Raw genomic sequence first — 15,847 nt, 5'->3', positions numbered from 1 at the left:
AGCATGTGTGTAAGGAGCACCCAGTGTGTGTGTGGTGGGGGGGCAGTCGGTTAGGCATCTAACTGTTGGTTTCGGCTCAGGTGGTGATCTCAAGGTCGTGAGATCAAGCCCCGTGTGGGGCTCCGCGCACAGCACAGGGTCTGCTTAAGACTCTCTCTCCCTCTGCCCCTCCCTCACTCTCTAAAATAAATAAATCTTTAGAAAAAGCATGCACGTAAGCCCACAAGTTTGTTTAGGTCTATCACATATCCAGGCCTTCCCTCTACTTAACCTTGCTTTTTCTCCTCTCATTCTCTATTCCCCAGAGTCACTGACAAGGAGCATGACATTGGCCAACAGATTTCACTTACATTCTTACAGTGGTCAGTTTGAGGGGAATAGCCCTCGATGGTGCCTGAAAATGAATGACCCTTGTTTCTTAGTCTCAGCCTTCACTTCCCCCCGCTTCCAGCCTCACATCCTTCTTTTATTTCCAATCATAATGGAAAAATCAGCAACTAGACCACAGAGGTATGGTTGCCAGTCGTAGTATACAATGAGAAGATAAAGATCTTTTTTTTTTTTTTTTTTTTCAGAACAGAAGGAATTAATAAGAAGTCAGTGGTTTACTATGTTCATTTGTGGGGTTCGTTTTTGTTTTATTTATTTTTTCTTTTTTAAATTAACATATAATGTATTATTTGTTTCAGGGGTACAGGTCTGTGATTCATCAGTCTTACACAATTCACAGCGCTCACCATAGCATATACCCTCCCCAATGTCCATCACCCAGCCACCTCATCCCTCCCACCCCCCCTCCACTCCAGCAACCCTCAGTTTGTTTCCTGAGATTAAGAGTCTCTGATGGTTTGTCTCCCCCTCCGGTTTTGTCTTGTTTCATTTTTCCCTCCCTTCCCCTATGATCCTCTGTCTTGTTTCTCAAATTCCTCATATCAGTGAGATCATATGATAATTGTCTTTCTCTGATTGACTTTTTTCACTCAGCATAATACCCTCTAGTTCCATCCACGTCATTGCAAATGGCAAGATTTCATTTTTTGATGGCTGCATAATATTGCATTATATATATGTATACCACATCTTCTTTATCCATTCATTTGTTGATGGACATCTAGGCTCTTTCCATAGTTTGGCTACTGTGGACATGGCTGCTATAAACATCGGGGTGCACGTGCCCCTTTGGATCACTACATTTGTATCTGTATACCCAGTAGTGCAATTGCTGGATCATAGGGTAGCTCTACTTTCAACTTTTTGAGGAACCTCCATACTGTTTTCCAGAGTGGCTGCACTAGATTGCCTTCCCACCAAAAGCGTAGGAGGGTACCCCTTTCTCCTCATCCTCGACAACATCTGTTGTTTCCTGACTTGTTAATTTTAGCCATTCTGATTGGTGTGAGGTGGTATCTCATTGTGGCTTTGATTTGGATTTCCCTGATGCCGAGTGATGTTGAACACATTTTCATGTGTCTGTTGGCCATTTGGATGTCTTCTTTGGAAAAATGTCTGTTCATGTTTTCTGCCCATTTCTTGATTGGGTCATTTGTTCTTTGGGTGTTGAGTTTAAGTTCTTTATAGATTTTGGATACTAGCCCTTTATCTGATATGTCATTTGCAAATATCTCCTCCCATTCTGTCGGTTGTCTTTTGGTTTTGTTGACTGTTTCCTTTGCTGTGCAAAAGCTTTTTATTTTGATGAAGTTGTGTTTTTTTTTAAAGATTTTATTTTTAAGTTGGGTTTTTATTTAAAGTTGGGTTTTTTTTTTTTTAAAGATTTTATTTTTAAGTAATCTCTACACCCAACATGGAGCTTGAACTCACAACCCCAAGATCAAGAGTTACATGCTCTAACAACGGAGCCAGCAGGACATCCCACATGTACATTTGTTTTGTTTTGTTTTGTTTTGCGGGGGAAAGGGAGAGACAGAATCTTAAGCAGGCTCCATGCCCAGAGCAGAGCTCCATGGGGGGCTCGATCTCACAACCCTGAGATCATGACTTGAGCCAAAATCAAGAGTCAAAGGCTTAAGTGACTGAGTCACCCAGGTGCCCCATGTACATTTGGATATGAAGTAGTCTTCTTTTGGTCTGTAAGCTTCTGCTGTGATGAAATCAAAGGAACACTTCTTCCTAAGGCCCAGGCTGGTTTCTTTTGACCACTCTGTTAGGCCCACACGTGTTTTAAAAGGCAGTTGTGATGAGGCAGGTGCTTATGAGGGCCACAATCCAAACAGCTTAGCATCTGTGGTCTTATACAGACTGCTTTGTGAACTTAGTTCCCTGTCTGGCTTCTGGCTTTCCATCACACAGAGAATGCCTCTTTCAAATGTAGAGGTCTGCTGGCATAATTAAGCAAGATAAATATAATAGAGAAATAAAAGCATTTAGAGTTATATTTATAGCCTCAATCTTTCTTCTTCTTTTTTTTTTTTTAAGTAATCTCTACACCTAATGTGGGGCTCGAACTCACAACCCTGAGATCAAGAGTCGCATGCTCTAGTGACAGAGCCAGCCAGATGCCCCTCAATCCTTTTTCTGGGAGGTAAATACCTATATCAGATTCAAACTGTTGACTACTGCTATCTTCACAAAGACATCTGGATGCTGCTAGATTTAACCAGTGCATTCTGAGGTCCTAGGAGCTCTGCACAAGGCCACATCAGCAAGGATAAATAGCCCTGTCTTCAGATGTATGTTTAGATTCATGCAGGTGTTTACATAGAGAAATGGGAGAAAAGAATAGTTTTACTTTAGCCTGAGGATTCAAAATCTTTGTTCTTAATTTAGACAAAAAAAATCATACTTTTTTATGTCTGGCAAAGACTACAAACCTCTTCTCAAAATAGTGTTTTAATATTTCTTTTCTAGAAGGTAACCGCTTTTATTATTTTTTATACCCAACTAAAATGCCAAATGCCATTCATGATACCATTATTCCTAAACCACGAAAACATATTTAAATTCATTATTATTTAATTTGTTTTTGTTAACTTCTATTTATTTATTTTTTTTAAAAGATTTTATTTATTTATTTGAGAGAGAGGGAGGAGAGAACGAGAGGGGGTAGGGTCAGAGGGACAAGCAGACTCCCCACTGAGCAGGGAACCTGATGCAGGGCTCGATCCCGGGACTCCAGGATCATGACCTGAGCCAAAGGCAGATGCTCAACTGACTGAGCCACCCAGGTGCCCCATTTTTGTTAACTTTTAATTTTGAAATAATTATAGATTCACAGGACATAGGAAGTTGCAAAGATAGTATAGAGAAATCCTATATACCTTTCACCTGGTTTAGTAGAATACTCCAGTGAAACCACCTGAGTCTGGGAGGTTTTAAAATTAGGAACTAAATTTCCTTAATAGTTTTTGGGGTATTCAAATTACTTATTTTATATGGATGAGTTGTGGAATTTCTACTTTTCAAGGAATTGGTCCATTTCATCTAAATTGTCAAATTTATGCATGTAGAATTGTTCACCGAATTTCCATATGCCTGCAGAGTCTGTAATGATATTGGTGTTCTGTGTCCCTTCCTTTATCAATCTTGCTAGAGGTTTGTCAATTTTATTGATCTTTTCAATGAACTGACTTTGTTTCATTAATTTTCTCTATTGTTTGCCTTGCATTTCATTGATTTCTGATCCTATCTTCACTATGTCCTTCCCTCTGCTTGCTTTCAGTTTGTTTTGCCCCTCTCTTTCCAGCTTCTTGATGAAGGAGCTCAGAATATTGATTTTTGACTTTCTAATGTAAGCATTTAGTGCTATTAATTTCCCTCTCATGTAGAATGGTGATTACTAGGGCTGAGGAGTGGGGGAAATGGGGAGAAGTTGATCAAAGGGTATAGACTTCCAGTTAGAAATTGATTAAGTTCTGGGGAGCTGATGCATAGTGTGGTGATTATAGTTAATAAAACTGTCTTAGGTACCTTGAAAGTTGCTAAGGGGTAGATCTATATGTTGTCACCACAAAAAAGAGATGCTAACAATGTGATGGTGATGGAGGTGTTAGCTAAAGCTATGGTGGTAATCATTTTGCAATATATAATTTTATCAAATCAACACGTTGTATATCCTAAACTTACATAATATTGTATGTCAATTATATCTCAGTAAAGCTGGGGGAAAAAATCTCCCTCTCAGGATTATCTTAGCTGCACTCCACAAACTTTGATATGCTGTATTTGCATTTTTATTCAGTCCAATATATTTAAAAAAATTTTTTTTGAGACTTCCCCTTTGATTCAGGTTATTCAGCAGAATAATGTTTTTAAATGCATAAAACAAAATACATGGGGTTATAAAGGTAAAAATTATATTAAAATATAGTTATCAAAATTTTATAAAATTGCAACATAGTAATATGTGTACTTTTTTAACCAAAACATTAAAGTAACAAGAAATAATACTCTGGTTTCTCTTCAGATCGCATAAATCTTTCGCCTTTTAAAGTAACAAGAAATAGTGATGGGTCTAATATTGACTATTTTTGAAGAGTGATGAGCATAAATGATAATTCAAGACCTCTGCAACTATAATATAGAAATTTCTGTGATTCCTCTTGGTGACAAAGTTACAGGCATTACTAAAAGTACTGTGATTGTTGCCTATATTCATCATTTAAAAAAATGATAGTTTTCAGTTAGAAGCTAGTAGAAATAATAATATAATATTTTGTTCAATGGACCTCTTGAGTTCTATCCACACACACTTTGCGGGGTCCATGGGATTCATGTTAAAAATTCCCAGCTTCAGAGGGTTTCACTCGGGTAGCCTGCTGATGTTTTTTCTAACTCCACCTTTCTTAGTTCAGCACTTCTGGTGAGATTACCTGTGGCTATGAAGAACCTAACCAATGAAGAATGGAAAATATTCCAGTTGGGAGACAGCCAATTCTTCACTTTCAACAAATAACGATCACTCTAAACAAACACATTAGCATTTTCAGTTACCTGGATCCTGCTGTTTCCCCAGTCTGCTACAATGATGTTTCCATTTGAATCCACTGCTACACCTGTTGGAGCGTTAAACTGCCCATTTCCTTCTCCATTTGAGCCAAACTTCAACATGAATTCTCCCTCCTGATTAAACACCTGTATGAGATATTTTTAAATGGTTTTATTTTAAATTGAAAACAATTGAGCCAACATTATGAGTTTTAAAAAATATGTATTGGAGCAGGATTTTATAACAAGACCTATGATTTAAGACATTCTAAAAAAAGAAAAAAAATCTACAAAGTAGACCCCCATATCACTTATGGTTCCCCAATCTGCTTATATAAATTTGATTTATTGTGTTAAATCACTTCTTATTTCTAGCTTATATCTGGGTATTGAATACTTATGTGAAAAATACTTTCGTTATAAATTATAAAATATATACAAATATAGGGTAGGATGAGAAAGTGGAGCTATAATTTTCAACAATATTATTCTTCCTGCCTTTAAATAAATAGCTAAATCTCAAGGACAGGCATCGTATTTCTAACAGGATGGATGATCAAAGTTGGATCAGGACCTAGGAGCTTCTTGTTACACCACATGCTCAGAATTTATTACCATTTTGCAAAGTCAACACGGGAAAAAGCAGGCTAGACTTCACACGTACATCAGGGGAAAGTGTGCGTGTGCACGCGCGTGTGTGTGTTTGTAATGGCACAGGTGAGGAATAAGAGAAGGGCTTTTATATTTTTTTTTCAAAATATATATTTAGTTAAAATAGAGAGTTTATATGACCATAAGGCTTTGGTGGATGGCACGTACTGAGGGGAGGGGGGCTGACAGACGTGGTGAGCTAAACAGAACTCTTCAGTCAATTCTCTAATATCTGATACGGAAAAACAATGGGTTGTTGTGGTTAATTATTTTTATTAAGGGAGTGTTACTCTATATGTATCAAATACAGAGTATTGATTTGGAGAGAATTAAATTTTTAATATGGGTTTAAATATAAGACTATAGTAAGCATGATTTTATCTTGACTCAGACAATACTTAATGGTTGTGAAATATCTCCAGGATATTATTCTAAGTTTCCATTATCATCTAGCCTACATGTGTAAAAATACTCATTAACAAATCAAAAAGTATTACACGCAAAGCACCATGAGAATAAGGGTTCCTACAATATGGAACTGAGGGAGAGTTCACTCTACCCGAGTGCAGATCTAATTGGAAAATGATCTCAGGACCTTTTACACATTGTCCTATTGCCAAGTCTGTGATCATGAAAGATAAAAATGACTCTTTCTTTTAGTTATGTACATTGGGGAAGTGAAGCGAGACACTTCCATCTCTAAAGGCTAAACTTCCTTTAAGATGAAGAAAAAGAATCATGATTGCTTCTTGAATTAATTATGTAACTTGCAAAGTAAGCAAGCAACCTCTTTGGTTCTTTGGAAAGGATGAGACAAGAACCAGCTTTGCTAAGATGTTATGGTTTAAAAATCTTTCCTGACTCCTTTTATCTCCTTTCACACAAAACATCCTTGTTTTAAAGACCAATGAGCGTGTGTGCTTGCTGGTGAAGACACAATCTATTATTCTCTGGTCTTTCCCTTATTAAGTCTGACCAATAATCTTTTTGTTTGTTTGCACTGATCTCTCTCAGTAAGTATGTTTTCCTTGGCATGATCCAAATGGCTCAAATGCTTCTGCTCTATTTTAGAATGACTGATAATGCCAAATTTAGTCTTACTTGTTTTGCAATGAAAAGAGAATGCATGCTGAAGGTAGCTAAGGAACTGGACCATTTGTTAGCCCTGACCTATAGGCACATTGACCAAAAGAGAAGTGACTGGAATCCAGAACCACTGCTAACTGCCAAGTGTTATATGGGAAACAAAAGCCCAACTATTCCATCAAAGCTATATGGCAACAGCTATCAAAGAGAAAAAACAAAATAGACTTGTTTTCTTATGTAAGAGGAAAACTGAATTTAAATTGCTAAAATAATCTACCTCTACTGTACTGTATTTTTTGGAAGAGTTTTCAGAATCTTAGTAATTATAAATTTCCTCATAGTTTCTATTTTTCCCACCTAAAACATCATTTAATGGCTTATAAATTATTCAGATGAAAACATTTTAAGAGGCAGATACATGAGCCAAAATCGTTTTTACAGCTTTGATTTTTATAACAAGTTTTTACAGCAAGTTTTTTGTAACTTTGATAATCCTTTCCTGATTTCAAAATTCCTCTCACCTCAAATACCACCTCCCCTTGGAAGTTTTCCCTAATAGTCACAGAAATCTGCTCTTTGTTTTCTTCTGGATACTTATAGAACTTTATATGTACCTATTTAAAAAAAATAGTTTATTGCTATCTGCCTTGCATTTTGATTACTTACATAGGTTTTATTTCCTTCTACATTGTCAGCCAGGGCTGGTAAATAGGAGTCCTCCCACATACCAATGCCAGTTGATTCATAGAGGTTGCCTGGAGCACTGGGACGGGAAGGCTCTGAGGCCACAGTTGGGCTTAGTAGAAAAGAGCAACTTGATTAATAGGACTGTCTCCTGGTGGGGGTGGGCTGCCATCTATGCCAGGGGTTTGCCGGCCTTTGCTGATCTACCCGGGTTATCTTCTGGTTAAATGCCCTCAAATTAAATGATTCCTCTATAAAGGGAGTGAAGGCTAGAAGTGTGATAACAGCCTGTTATTCCTCTCTAGTTACTCTCCTCACACAAGACTGTTACAACCCCCAGGGAGGACAGTCTAGAACCCAGTCCCTCCTGCCTCTTTGGATGTTTCCCTCCTCCCCGCCACTACTCTCCCCACAGTCCTCTTCCTTTTACCAGGACAGGTCCTGTGGAGGGAGACACACTGAGGGTGGTGGGAGGAGTGGGGACAGAGCTCTATCACTATGGCAGCAACTCAGGAAGCAGCCTGAGAAGTAAGCAATGGTGGGCGTCCTTCTCCTCCTCCTGCCCCATCACCACAGCCCACACCGCTCTAGTCTTTGCACAGGGACTAGGTACCCATGAAAAAAAGCTCAAAACCTTTCCAGTTACCCAGATTAAAGATGCCTTCGGGGGGCAAACTGGGGAAATGAAGCAGTGAAGGACTCTACAGAGAGAGTACCTTTAGTTGTTGAAATCCTATCCCTACGGAGCTATTCCAGTTATCAGCCAGAACAAACTATTTTTCACTTTGGTTGCCCAGTGCTTGTCTCTAAGTGCAAACTTCAGTCACTGGTGTATACCACCTATGCTGTTTCCTTCTTATCCTTCCTTTAAAAATACCTCACTTTAGGGGTGCCTGGGGGGCTCAGTCGTTAAGCGTCTGCCTTCAGCTCAGGTCACGATCCCAGGGTCCTGGGATCAAGTCCCGCACTGGGCTCCCTGCTCAGTGGGATGCCTGCTTTTCCCTCTGCTCCTCCCCCCTGCTTGTGCTCTCTCTCGTTCTCTCTGACAAATAAAAGCAATAAATAAAATAAAAAAAAAAAAGTCTCACTTTAAAAAATTTAATTTACTTACAAGGAAAACTTTGTATCACTTCTCTAAGTACAAACCAGTACCACTTGATGTAAACAGAAGGTAACCCTAAAAATAAACATATAACTCCTTGGGGCGCCTGGGTGGCTCAGTTGTTTAAGCGACTGCCTTCAGCTCAGGTCACGATACTGGAGTCCCGGGATCGAGTCCCACATCGGGCTCCCTGCTCGGCGGGGAGTCTGCTTCTCCCTCTGACTCTCCCCCTCTCATGCTCTCTCTCTATCACTCCCTCTCTCAATAAATAAATAAAAATCTTAAAAAAAAAAAAAATAAAATAAACATATAACTCCCAAAACAAAAATGTCTGCCAGTGCAGGGCCCGTGGCCAGCTGGCATCCACCACACTTTGAGAATCGTGGTCTAGAATGTTACGAAACATTTCCTCATTTCAGTAAAATGAGAAATTTGTTTTGATTCATTTTTATATATCCTGGTTGGCTCACAATAAAAGTCAAATCTTTCTCCCCTCCAACCCACAACTAGTAAGAAAGATGTACCGCACTGTTCCAGGGAGGGAAATGGGCATTGTATTCCAGGGAACACGCAGTGTGTGAGGACATTCTAAGAAGTATGAAACAGCTGTAGGAATGTATACTAGGGCTATCCCCCCGCAAAATCTGTGGTTGTAGCAGAGTTCTAATATCTAATTTTGTTTGAAATTTTGTTTGATGATGCAGATAATTGAAAAAGTGATCTTGTTTTAGTTTATTGAATAGCCACAATTATGAAGCTTCAGAAAGTTCTGCCTAAGTTCAAGCAACTGCTTTTTCAAATTTCATTTTTAAGTCATCTCCATTTACGCCCGTTTCAAATTAAGAAACTCATCAACCATCCTATTCTGTTCAATTTTCTGACTCTTCAAAGTCTGTGTGTCCAAATTCAAACCTGCATCTCAGGGAGCAGCAAAGGCTACTCTTTGAGGTTAATTCCTTTAGTTCCTGTGCATATACGTCAGTATTATATTATTTTCTCTCAGACTGATTTCCCAATAAAAGCAGTTAAAAGATAACAATAATTGATGTGTTGATAGTACCTTGACAGAATGATTATGGAAATCCGTAACAATAATCTCATTATTGCTATTTACAGCTGCAAAATGGGGACCTGCAATAAAGGTGAAAAAAACATGTGACGACTGGTCCAATAAAAATGATTACAGCAACACGGCAGTGACAAAATTTGACCTATTTGATATTTAAGAAAGAACAAAGAATGACAGGCTCTGTTCTTGAAAGATCATTCAGCCAGAACTCTGGCTCGAGATCACCTGGGTGCTCTATCCTTCTACTCTTGGGACTGTCTATCTGGCTTCCTTTAGAGCAAGCTGAGAGGGCCAGCAGCCCTGATGAAGTGGAATGAGCGGTAAGCATCCAAATTCATTCTCCACGCCACCATCTGAAAGTCACACCTGCCAGCTTCCCTGAGGACACCTTAATCCTTTCAGGACCCTCACATCCCCCTGAGGAAAGATGTGGTGATTCTCAGTCCTAGGAAAAAGACTCCAATATGTAACATTTTTTAAAAAGTAGAGCAGAAACCCATCCTCGGTAATTTGGGGTGACATTCAGAAGCTGGCAGCACCACAGACAAGGCACAAAAAAAGATGATGCAAATTGTTGTCAAATGCCAGAAGCATCCTTTCAAAAAGAAAATGTAATAAACGGCTTTCAGCCTCTTTCTTGCAGATGTGAAAAACTAAGAAGCTTGTGCTTGCAAAGGGCGTACACCAAAAAGAGAGGTAACAGAACTGCCCTTCCTGAATATTCTAAAGTCCTGCTCTCTTATCATCACCTAGGAAGGTGAAAGAAAATTCCCATTCAGAAGCTCTTTAGACAAAGCTACAGCTAGGGAGAACTAGGAGGTACTCCACTGCTCCTCAACCATTTTTAATTTTAAAAATATTTTATCTTAAAATTTGTTTTACTTAACATTAATATTCAAAGATTAGACTTCTGAGTTGTACAGTGCTGTCAACGAAAACCACGCATGGATTGCAGTTCGACTTACTGTGGGGGGAGTCACTGAGAAGCATCCCACCATGCTTTTGCTTAGATTTCATCCCCAGTATCTTTCCCAAAGCCAGCAAACACACTGGGGATTGAGGCATCTTCCACATGCTCCAACATCATGCAAACGTGAGCAGAAGAAGCATAAAAAAGGGGGTTTACATATTACCATCAAGTGTACCTGCAAACTGCCTGTCCCCATTTCCTCGGCTACCAAACCTGGTGACTATCTTCCCATTTGGCTGGAAGATAAACACGCAGCATGCTTTGTTGTCCACCACAATGATGTGCCCGTTGCGGTCCACCGAGACTCCTTTGGGCCCCATCAACTTTCCTGATCCAATTTTTGTCTGTTAGAAACAAGTACAGAGAATGAGGCTTAAAACACTACAGAACATGAAGACAAGACACTTGTTTTGGTACACACGTACCTGAATGTTCAAACAGGGGTGCACAACTACTCACAGGTCACCACAATCTTCGGTTTTTGTCACATCCGTTAACTGCTACTAAGAGTTATGTGAAATCCTTACTTTTATTTAAGAGGATCACCACCAAAAATGTTCTTGAATTCCCTTAAGTGAGGTCACAGTTCCCTTGTAAAGATGCAATGTGAGCTAGCAAAAGATCACAGGATCAGGAGGAGGGAGAGTTCTACACCTGTCGCTTGCTTTAGACACACCTAGAATAGCACAAACGCATTTGATTTCCTCAAGCTTCGGATTCCTTGTATATTACAAAATGTAAAAAAGAGGAAAGACTTCAGTAACTTCCAATGGCATTTTTGGAAATACATACTAAGTAAAACAATGTCAATAAAGTGTTTAGTGTAGAATATAGCCCACATTAAGCAGTCGTTAAAGGGAAGCGATCATTGTCATTATTGTGGATCATAATAGCAAAATCACCAAGCATCTGCCATTGGACTTCACCAGTGTTAAGTTCCATGAAGGCAGGAATCATGTCTGTTTTATCCACTATTGTGTACTCAGAGCCTAGCGTACTTCTTGGTGCCCAACAGGTACTCAACAAATATTTGCTGAATATACTGATTTGAAAAGTCTAGCATTATTTAGGGTAATCATGATGATTGAATAGTTCCAGGTTTCAGTATTTTAAGATGGGAGAAAAGCATTCGATTTCTGTCAAATGCATACCATATCTTATTCATTTTTCTGAGTGGACTATATAAATGCCTGCTTGCTAGGAGATGCATGTCACTTATCTTTACTTTTATAGCTCCATTATAAAGAAGTACTTTACTCATTCACCCATTTATTTACTAATGCTACAAACACTAGTGGAGCACCAAATCTGTGGCTGATGATTCTAGGCACTGAGTAGACAAAGACAAGTAAGACCAGCTCCTACCCTGGAGGATGTCTCAGTCACATTACAGAGACAAATACAGTCCCTGGGTCCTTTTTAAAGTGCCTGGTACTGAGTGTTTGATTTGGTAGATTTGGGAGAATTCAAATAGGCGATGTCAGAAGCCAAAGAGAACAAAAACTTAATGCGATGGGTCACTATAGACAAGGAAGGAGAAGGAGCCCCCAAGGTGAGGGAGCTGCCAGGCAGAGTGCCTGGTTAAGTGAGGGAGGAGGCAAGAGCCCCCGCTCTCCCAGGCACCGAGGCCTAGAGGGTGGAATAGCTCTCTATGTGTTTTTATAAATGCCTTCTCAAATCTATTATTAAACAAAGCAAGGTACTGAACAGTGGGCATAGTCTGGGCCCACCTGAATTAAATGTGTTTATATCTGTATACATATCCCTGGAAGAGAAAGTAAGAAGCCAGTGATATTACTGGTGGCAGGAAAAACTCTTTTCATTTTGTGCTCATCTGTGGAGTTATTTAAAAAACCTGTTTGGATGTATTACTTTTTAAATTAAAAGTTTTAATCCCCCAAAATTTATGTTTCCATAGGTTCTGTTTTAGTCCTCTTATTTTCTCTCTATATTAGCGCTGCCTGATAGAACTATAACATGAGCCATGTATGTAATTAAGATTTTTCTAGTAACCAACATCGAAAAAACAAAGAAAAAAAAGGAAAATTATGTTAATCATATATTGTATTTGACCTAACATATCTAAAAGTTATCATTTCAGCATGTAATTAATATTAAAATTATTGATGAAATATTTTACATTTTTTACTAAGTCTTTAACATCCAGTGTGTATTTCACATGCATAGCACATCTCAATTCAGACCAGTCCCATTTCAAGAACTCAGTATCCACTGTGACTAGTGGCTACCAAATTGGACAGTGCAATTCTCTGCACTTCTTCTAAGATCTCATCTATGCAATAACATCAACTTTCACCTCTGTGTGTAAGAGTCTCAAATCTATATCTTTAGTCCTGGTCAATTTTATAAGTTATTACCTTAAACTCAACCAGTGTTAAACCAAATTCATCTCTTCATTTCCACCATTTAAAAAAGAAAAAGAAGAAGAAAACCCAAAATAGCACCTCCCGATTTCCTAGTTCCTTTTATGATACTACAATTCATTCAAACCCAGGATCAAAATTTCAGAGCAAAATTGACTCTTTTGCCAGTTGGAACCTCAGTTTTCTCATCTGTAAAATGGCAGCTATTGTATTTACCTCCCTGGTCATGCAGATTCTGAAGGATAGCATAGCAAGCACTGCAAATGGCACACAATCTCCTTCTCTCCATCCATTCAGTTGCTGTCATACCTGCCCCTCAGGAGTATCTTTCCTAACAGAGACATGCAGGTGTGTGCAGGAGTATGGAGAGAGGGATAGGGACTTTTTCATAGTGGGGGTTCAGACCCTGTGTGATCTTTTATCCTTGTAATTTTATAGATGATATTCAGATTTGATGTCTTTAGTACAAAGAGACACATTTACTTAGGAAGGAAACAAGGAGATTCTTGCAAGGGAATCTGTTGTATAAATTTGATTCTGACTTTGTAATCTAGCCCAGAGGTCAAAGAGGCTATAGCGTAATGGCTTATAAAGAAACTGTATACTTTCTTTCATGTTATAATGGAAGATATGTCAGTAGAGATCAAAAAGAAGAGAGGACACTCTGATTATTACAGCAAAAATATTACTACTACCTAACATTATGAACACTAGTTGTACTGTAGAATGACTCAGCCATATAATATAAAGCAGATGATAATTATGTAGAACAAGAACAGAAAATAAAAGATTGTTGCCATTCCATCTTGTAGTAAGAGCTAGAGCAGGTCTTAAAAAAAACAAAACAAAACAGAAAACCTTAAATGTTGAGCACAAACCTCTTTTCCTTCCACTTCCCTTCATCACTCCCAGTGTAGCTGCACTAGATTTTACCACGTGAAATTAAGAGTTACTGCATTTGGCCTGACAATGTGTCCCTTGTCTTAAACAGAATAGTGAGCAGAGATATTTTAGACCCTGGCTTTGGAACACTTAACTAAAAGTATTTAACTCAACAAGTAGATCCTTAAATTGAAGAAGGAAGGGATGAGATATTTTAGAATATGGTGGCCTGGGGCCTCTGTATCTGTTCTGGGGTCACAAAAGGTTCCTAGATAGGCTGGAAGATATAAGTCAACAGAAAAGATGTCAAGGAAAAAATCAGAAGCAGAGAGGAATGAAAATAAGGGCTAAGAATTTGGTGAGTAAAAGAAAGAAAAGGGAATAAGCTGTTATATCTCTAGAATTAACTAGGAACAAATACAAAGAATCCACCTTTGTGTTAAAGGTTTGTCTTTCTGAGCACATGTTTAATTTTACTGAATCCCACTGAAAAGAAAATAAGTATCTCTCAGTAAATGGTCATGCATATGGTCAGTTGGATGAGCTCCCATTAGAGTATTAAAACATTTTTACTTGCTATCCTTTTACCTCCTGCTCAATGCCTATTGAGAACAAAAGGGTATGCTGAAACTATACCATATCCATCACCCCAGTCCTCTAGAGGGCATGAGTGTCCTTGTTTATTCCAATTATTACCAATAGTATTCCAACCATGAGGATCTGCATCTTCCAAGAAGAGCATCTATTACATACGGAATATTGAACCACTGAATGAAAAATGCATAATTCAGGAAGCCCTTCTCTCCTAGATATAAAACTCCAGTTTCAAAATGTTTTAATACATTAGATATAAAATATTTCAGTATATTAGATATAAAAAAGAACTCCTGCTTTTATACTTATTTTACCATTCGTTTATAAAGTTAAAGACAGGTCATGTTTTAGCTAGAGTATGTAACAAGAGGAAATGGGTTATCTCCAAATTAGATGGATATTTTCAAGAGGTCACTGAAAAGTTTTCCTTCTGTTCATGTTAAAGTTGTATTTGGGTATGTCTTACTACAAATACAACTACGAAAACACAAAAGAAGGGGAGGAAGCTAGAAATCTAGAAAGGCAAGAGACCTTTCTATGTACATGGCCATCCTATGGAGTCATCAAATCTCTAGTGGAACAAAAAAACTCAAGGGCAACTGAAGAGTTGTGTGTAATACGGTGGAATTTAAAACAGCTTTTTATTCTCCTAGATTGAAAAGATGCTGCCCCACACAAAACAGAGGCTCTCATCTGAGGGTTAATAATTATGGAAGTAACTTGTTTTAATAAAAATGAGGGAGTGACTATAGTGATCCAAATACTTTAAAAAGTAAAACATAAATTCCTCCAATAAGAGACTACTAAGTGAACTTTGTGTAATCTTCCAAAAAACTTATGAAGAGCCTCATCTCTGAACATTTGGAAAAGGAAGTTCTGACCAGGTGCTGGCGTGTTATGAAGTCCAAATCACAGGTGATCAAACAGACTTCATTTTTTGGACAGGGTTACTGGAAGCAGTGGAAAAGAACATTTCTGAGATGCCTATTTCATATAAGGCACATATAAAATCCAGAAATAAATCTCCTGTAATCCTTACCCAAATCCTATAAAATAGATTTTTTAAAATCCAAATTTGACATAGGAGACTACCGAGGCTCAAGGAACTTATAACAGTAGTTAGTAAGTTGCGGACTTGGGATTCCCAAGGGTTGATCTGTCTGAGTAGAAGTTCATGTTGTCACCTGAAAGAGAAGCCTCGAGCAGGCTGGACAGAAGGCACAGTGCTTACGGCCTTCAAAGACACCTTTGACAAAGTGTCTCATAATCTTCTTGTGAACAAATGCAGAAAACAGGCTGCACGATAATATTCTTTGATGACACCTTAGAAGAGAGATTTCTGGTAACACCAGAGGGCTCTCTACTCTTCAGCAACTTGCTGAAGAAACAGAGGATGCTGGGGACAACAGCAAATATGTCAAATAATGGGATCCCCCAAAGGGCAACTCAACTCACCTTTTCTCTGTGCTGCCAGTTGCCAT

General features: G+C 38.5%; 1 protein-coding gene across 2 annotated transcripts in view; it reads right to left on the bottom strand.

Moving 5' to 3' along the window:
• TRIM2 (tripartite motif containing 2) overlaps positions 1-15,847 on the bottom strand; it is a 107,146-nt gene that overhangs the window by 4,581 nt on the left and 86,718 nt on the right. For both annotated transcript variants that reach the window (XM_054508704.2, XM_064585185.1), the window contains exons 9-11: positions 10,682-10,850; positions 9,528-9,598; positions 4,951-5,091 (exon numbers count right to left, since the gene is read on the bottom strand). In XM_054508704.2, the coding sequence (XP_054364679.1) occupies positions 4,951-5,091; positions 9,528-9,598; positions 10,682-10,850 (381 nt within the window). The remainder of the gene's footprint in view (positions 1-4,950; positions 5,092-9,527; positions 9,599-10,681; positions 10,851-15,847) is intronic.

This window comes from Mirounga angustirostris, unplaced genomic scaffold (assembly GCF_029215605.1).
Source record: "Mirounga angustirostris isolate CCGP_5_RB_7025 unplaced genomic scaffold, mMirAng1.0.hap1 SCAF_2, whole genome shotgun sequence".
Classification (NCBI taxonomy): Eukaryota; Metazoa; Chordata; class Mammalia; order Carnivora; family Phocidae; genus Mirounga; species Mirounga angustirostris.
The sequence above is the reverse complement of the archived record's forward strand: the minus strand, read 5'-3'. Positions and strand labels throughout refer to the sequence as shown.